This window comes from Marmota marmota, unplaced genomic scaffold, assembly GCF_001458135.2.
Source record: "Marmota marmota marmota unplaced genomic scaffold, marMar, whole genome shotgun sequence".
NCBI lineage: Eukaryota > Metazoa > Chordata > Mammalia > Rodentia > Sciuridae > Marmota > Marmota marmota.
Window position 1 is genome coordinate 7,473,903 of NW_025999983.1, and position 6,993 is coordinate 7,480,895.

A 6,993-nucleotide genomic window follows, 5' to 3' on the forward strand; every position below is an offset into this window, starting at 1 on the left:
CAGGGCTGCAGCAGAGAGCTGAGTCCCCGACTCAGGAAGAAGCTGGGCTTCCAGGGGAAGAAAGAGAGAAGGAGCAACTCAACGCCAACATGGCGGCCGGGGGGTGGGTGCTGAGGGAAGGACCGAGGGGGAGCCTGCTGTGGGACGGCTGGGGAGAGCCCCACTGAGGTGACACGCGGCCAGACGCTGAGGGAGAGGAAGTGAGCAGAGCCTGGGCACGGTTTTCTGGGTGGGAGGAAACGTCGATGCACAGCGCCCAGGAGCAGCAGCATCTTGGCATCTCTGAAGGCTGGCGAAGAAATCAGGGGCTGCAGGAGAGAGCCATCATCTCCTCCTGGTTCTCCGGCCCTTTGAAGGACAAAGATTTAACAAATATCAGTGGACTTCTGGTGGACTTGAACATTTTGCTCACATGAAGATTCACACGAGGCATGGCCATTTCCAAGGGGAATTAACAATGCACGCAACCCTAGCCAAGGCTGGTTTCCCACTAACACGCGGGACCAGCTGCCTGGGGACAGCAACTCTGGGCAGGCGGGAGGCAGAGCCTGCCCTGGGCCCGAGCTGAGTAGAGATGCTGGAGGAGCCGTTCTTCTTGAGGAAGAACCTCCAGATCCCTCCAGGTGTGGCTGCCTCCCTGACAGCCCTGCGGCTGAGCCCCCTTCCAGGAACCATGAACGAAATGCCTCAAGAAGGGAGGCAGCAAGCTGCAGAGACCTGCCCAGACTGAGGTGAGGACTGTGTGGCTACCAGTAACCCACCCTGGAGGGGGGTCTTCAGAACACAGCCGGCCTCGTGAGCTTGCGTCTGAGGAAGTTGACGTGCCAGCAGAGCAGTGCCAGCCCCGAGTCACGGCAGCCAGGGATTCACCCCGGGAAAGGAGGCCACAGGGAACTCCCCCGGGCAGGCAAGTGCCTGTCTTCACAGCCTGACACCAGGCTCCTAAGGTGCCACGCCACGAGAAGCTGTCACTCTGTGAGCCAAAAGGCCTTCGCCCATCTACACCCAACATTTTAAAAGATGTGACAATATCTGGGCAAGATAGAGCTGTGCGCGTGCCCTTTACCAGGCAGAAATGAGCGCCTCATCTCCCACTTGAAGGCGTGAGGAGGGGATTTATTGAACATTTGACCACGTGCCAGGTCTTGACATAACTCCACTTCACCCTCACAGCAGCCCTGGGAGTCCGGACAGCCTCTGTGATTATTTCATAAGTGAGGGAGGGAGGGAGGGAGGCGCAGGCAGGTCAAAGCACCCGCCTGATGCCATGGGTGCAGATGGCAGAGTCAGGCTAAGCCCTGGTTCTTCCCTCCACGCTGCACACTTTGTTGTGGTCCCTCTCCTGGTCACAGCTATGGAGTAGCTTTTGTGAATCATAATAAAACGCCACCAGAAGAGCCACCAAGAGCAAAGAGGGGATTGTTACGTACAGAAGTGACAGAGGCCTGACGCAGACTCAGGCTTTTCCAGTGGAGACAGGACAAGAGCAGACTCTCACGGCTGTTGGCATCTCATGCATAGGAAAAGGGCATCCTTCTGGGATCAGGAGTTTAAACACGCTTAAGTCAGTCACCTGTGCTCCACCACCTCTGTCTACACTTCTGTCCTCCTCAGGCCTCAGACGACCGTCTCGATGGAGATGGTGTGGCCATTGCCCTCCTGGCGCCGAGGCTGCATTTCATCTTTGAAAGCCCTGGTCAGAACCACTTTTAAGGACTCCTTGAACCGCTTCTTCTTGCTGCTGCCCACAAAGAAGTAAATGAAAGGGTTGGCGCTACTGTTGATGGTGGAGAAGAGCAGAGAGAGGTTGTGCAGGTTCCCGAACGTGGACCAGTACTCATAGTACAGCAGGTAGAGGACTCTCATGGGCACGGCGAAGATGAGGAATATGATGATGGTGACCATGATGACCATGTACAGCTTCGAGGAGTGCGACGTCCACGTGTTCTTTCGGATCTTCACCACCAAGATGGTGCTGGACACCAGCATAAGGGGAATGAAGACCAAGAAGCTCAGAACGGCTATGAAGATGATGACCGCCCTGCAGTCACTTCGGGAGTGACCCTCTTCGCTGTCGATGCACATGACATATTCCGTGGTGGTCACCAAGCAAGAAAGCGCCCACAGGAGGGCGCAGACCAATGCTGACTGGTGCTTGGGACGGTGGCATCGGTACCAGATGGGGTAGAGGACTGAAAGGCATCTCTCCACACTGATGGCCGTCAGCAAATAGAGGCCCGTGTTGTAGCCAAACAGGAAAGTCACCGATAACGTGACAATCGTGTAGTAGTGGCCAGAAGAGAGCTCATAGTCTAAAGCATAGTCAATGGACAGGATGAAAATACAGAAGAGCAGGGAGATGTCTGCGATGGACAGGTGGGTGATGTAGACCGTGAAGGGGCTTCTCCTCATCCGGAAGCAGAGGAACGAGAGGAGAATTCCATTTCCCACCAGCCCCAGCGGGGAAATGCCCATGATGACCCAGTGCACCACTGGGATGTGCGGACGCGGACTCCCCACGGAGGCGTTCCCGCTGCTCGAGGCATTCAGGGACGCTTCCGCGACAGTCGGGGTCACGTTGGACCCATCCATAAGGAGACCTCGGCAGGGTGCTTCAGGTGACGGTCTGTGAACAAGCCAGACAAACAAACAGTGAAAAGTGGTGCATTGAAATAAAAGGGAGATTTCTGCTGTGAATCATGACCTCCAGGTTACTTTTAAGAAGTTCAATGGACTGTGTGGCTCTCTAATGATGATAAGATGAGACATTCGTCAAGAGAAAGAACTGATTTGGTGATGTTTCTGATCCCTGGTCGCCCCTCATCCTTGGTTACCATCTGCCTGTGGCTCAGGGCCAAGTTCTAGTTGGTGAGCTGGGTGCTTGCCTCCCAGTGGTATGATCCAGAAGCCCAGGAGGCCCTGTCCTACTGCACCTCCCCACTCACGCGTCCCTCTGCCATGCAGGTGGGATTCAGGAAATTCCTTCCAGTGGGGCAGGTTCTCCTTCATAATTAGAAGACAAAGACCCCCCATAACTTCAGGAACCCAGAACAAGGACCAGAACTCACTCTACCATGAAGTTAGAAGTTTGCAACTGTGCTCCTCAAATTCACCCGTCGAACAAGTACTCAGTGCCAGGTGCTGTTCTAGGCACCGGGACACAGCAGTGCATGGAACAGAACACACACCAGCCTCTTGGAGTTTAAATTCCAGTGGGAAGGCTGTCAATAGCCAAAGATCAACCACAACGTAAACAAGTTGATGTCCGAGCATAACAGGTGCTGTGGCGGAAAGCAGAGCTGAGCTGGAGAAGGGCAGGCTGGGGTTTCTATTTTGCCTGGAGTAATGGGAAAGATGCCACTCATAAGGTCACTCTTGGGCAAAGACAAGAAGGAGGTAGCTATCCAGCCCTGCAGATACTGGGGAAGAGCTTTCTAGGCAGAAGGATCAGCAAGTACAAAGGCCTGGAAGCAGGAATGAGCTGGATGTTTGTAAAGAACAGGAAGAAGACCAGTATGGCCCAAACAGCATGAGCAGGGGCAGAATCCGGCAGTCAGGCAGGACAGACAGGTGACGGGGCCAGATCCAGCATAGTGCAATAGCTATTGCAAGGATTTCACTCTCACTCCCAGTGAAATTAGAAGCCACCAGAAGGTTCTGAGAGGAGTGACTAACAGGACTCAAGAGTCAACAGCCTCTGTGTTCATATTAGACTCCAAGGGCTGCACAGCAGGAAGAGAGAGGCCAAATTGGGGCTTTTGCATCAGCCCAGACAGAGAGGACAGTGACATGGACTAGACCATAGACAGCAATACCTGGATGGAGCCTGGATACAACTGGTAGAAAGAGAGGATAAGTGTCTAGCCATTTGTTGAATGGACCAGTCAGCAGTGGAGCAAGTTGGAGGCTTCTGGAGCTTGAGAGCCTAGGAGACCACCAGTGGGGACATCCAGTGGAGTTCCAGGAGCTGGGGACAGTTGTATGCAGGGATCTAAATGTGGGTGCTGTGTGCAAACAGGCGGAACTTGGAATCCTGAGGTCAGATGGGTATACCTGCAAAACGCCAGTCACTGAAAAGGGGAAGAGGTCTAAGGACTGAATCTTGGCACGTTTCAAAGTTTAGAGGAGAGGAGAAGGAAGAAGCAATGGAAACCGTGAGGGCTCCATCAGGCTGAGTGTCCTGAGAAGGGAGGGTGCATCCAGGGGGCAGCCAAGTGTTCAAGGCAAAGGGAGTGGAATCAACTGAAGCTTCAGCGGATCCTACTGGAAGCTCAAGTGAGATGAGAAGTGGAACTCGGCCATGGGAGCGGAGTCGTTTCTGACCCTGACGGAAGCCGTTCTGGTAGAGAAGGGAAAGTAGCCCTGGCTAAAGAGGATTTAGAGAGAACGTGTCAGTGGAGACAGGGTATGGACAAGCCTCCCGGGGCTGGGGAGGGAGGGAGATTTGATAAGTTGAGAGGAATCACCCAGAAAGAAGCAATTGATGATTCAGGAACGTGCGAGTCTAGAGCTTGGGGATCGCTGGCCTGTGCTGGACGAGGAGCCCCATCAATTCGCGGTGACACGGAGCAGAGCTGTGGCCCAGATGCAGCCTGGTGGGTAGCTGTGATTGCAGAAGGGGTAGAAAGAAGTTAGATGTTCTCCCTGAAGACACAGGATCTCTTTTCTCAGCAAACTAAGGTCAAGGTCATCAGTTAAGGGTGAGGAGAGATTCAAGGTTTAAGAAGAGAGGGTGAGAGTGATGTGATCAAGTGAAAGAAAAGACCAGGAAAGAGACAAACAGCAGGATGGCAGGCAGGCCTCGGAGTCCACCAGCCCACGCTCGGGAGTTTGAAGGATGATAATCCAGCTCAGGTGTGCTGCGTCCAGCTACGGCCCCATTGTCCAGGTGCCAGGATGGACAAGGATCTACCCAAGGTTGGAAATATAGATGGGTACAACCGAGAGCAGGGCCCGTGGAATTGAAGTGCAGGGCAAGCAATGGCTCTGACCGTGAGCTGGGAAACCAACAGGGTAAGGAGAAAAGTGAGACCAAGAGGAAGATGACAGCAGACAGCAGCAGGAGCATCAGAGGTAGATCCCAGCTGTCCAGCGATGTGGATGAGGGATACCACGGGCACTGGAGGGGCAGTAGGAGGTGGGGTGAAGAACAGCCTCTGTAACTGAGCCGGGTGGCGACATTCTGGGGTTCTTGGTGTGAACAAGTGCAGGGCACAACCCGCCCAGGAAAGGCTGAGGGAGAGTGCAGGACGAGATTAGGTGGGGTCAGGACCTGCAGCCAGAGCTACCAACATAGACGACGAGATTGCTGAGAAGCAGTGCTGGAGCACAGGCATCCTGTAGGGAACCAGGCTGTGAGCCCAGCTCACAAAGGACCTGGGAGAGCCACTCGGAGGTCTGCAGGTGCCATGGCGAGACAGCTAGGGGGGAGTTGATGGCGCATGCCTCAGAGCTGGGTGTTCTGCGGCTGCTGATGTTTGAGAGACGGAGGAGAGGAAAAGAATAATCTAGAATATTCAAAAAAGTCTAATCAGCTCTGTCCACTAGAAATGGAGCATGAGCCACACGGGTAACTGAACTTTTTCTAGTGGCCACATTAAAAAGGCAGGTGGCTCTGATATAAGAGGGGTGACTCAAAATGGGGTTGGGAGGGAGAGCAAGGGAGGAAGATTACCTCTAGATAGGGAATAGGGGTGGGAGGGAAAGGGAAGGAGAAGGGGAAGAGCATGGATGGTGAAAGGAGACCCTCATCATTATACAAAATACACGTATGAAGATGTGAATTTGGTGTCAACATCCTTATATAGAATCAGAGATATGATAAATTATGGTATAATGGTGTATTAAGAATTGTAATGCAGAATAAATAAATAAATAAATTTAAAAGGTTAAAAAAAAAGGCAGGTGGAATGAGGGAGACCTGGGACAAGGGTGGGCATGCACGTAGCAGGAAGGTGCATCTCAGGGCCTTCAGGGGCTTATGGGGCCAGGTCTTGAGGGATCAGTAGGAGACTATTAGCTGAGGGAGGGGGGAAAGGCATTGAAGGAAAGAGAAGAGCACGGGCAGGGGCAGGGAGACGGGAGGGCACCGGGGAGACTGCACGGTGGGTGAGGTTCCACAGGGAAATGGACGGCCGGGCAGAGCACGTCGGCTTCTCCTGCTGACTGCTTATCCAACTCTGATGCTTTAAAAATTCTCAGGGGTTGTATATTAAACAAATCTAGGTCTCCAGCATTTAGGAAAGCCTTGGATGGGTTTTATTTAAATGAGCACATTGCTAAGAATTCACTGTTGCCGTCTTTCCCAGCCAAACTGACTTTTAGCCTCTACAGTGAAAAAACGGATGAGGAGAGGGGCCTGGAACCCAGCCAGCCCTGAGTGCTTGCCACCCCTGACCCTGTCCTCCTCGGGGCTCTTTGGTCATCTCCTGAGTTACTGGTCTCTGTGGGTGGATGCCTGGGATACTGGAGGTTCGGAAGGCTTAGGGGAGTAGGAGAGTAATTGCTGTCAGCTGACAATACCACCTGACTCAGAGGTTTTCACTTTCAACTCCCCAACAGCCAACAAAGACCACGGAGTGAGCGCTCAGAAAGCAGTGAGGATAGCGGAAGCACTGGCACTGCAGGAGGTCATCAGGGTGACCTCCTGACTCCACGCCCACCCAGTTCTCTCTGGGCTCTGCCCAGACATGCACCCGTTTTTGAAAATACAGCAATTGTTTTTGCAGCGATGTGTGTTGACCTGGCAGGGACAGTGTCTGGTGTGAGGACAGCTCATCCTAACAGTCCCCGCCACCCCTGACCTGGTCAGTAACACAGTGACCGGAGCCTCAGCTGGGAGCAGAGTGCCAGAGGAGTGGAGCGGGCCGACATCGCCCTTGGAAGGCAGGGCTGGGGCACCTGGGAGGGTCTCATCTCCTCTCCTGCTGCTCACGGGGGGGGGGGGGGGGCCACCTGCTGGGGAGAAGAAGCCGTGGAGGCATCAGAGGGACC

General features: G+C 53.8%; 1 protein-coding gene across 1 annotated transcript in view; it reads right to left on the reverse strand.

Moving 5' to 3' along the window:
• Positions 1-312: 312 nt before the first annotated feature.
• The window catches only part of Mas1 (MAS1 proto-oncogene, G protein-coupled receptor), a 13,652-nt gene continuing 6,971 nt past the window's right edge, over positions 313-6,993 (reverse strand). The window contains exon 2 of the mRNA XM_048805886.1: positions 313-2,626. Coding sequence (XP_048661843.1) covers positions 1,618-2,592 — 975 coding nt within the window. The 5' untranslated portion in view covers positions 2,593-2,626 and the 3' untranslated portion in view covers positions 313-1,617. The remainder of the gene's footprint in view (positions 2,627-6,993) is intronic.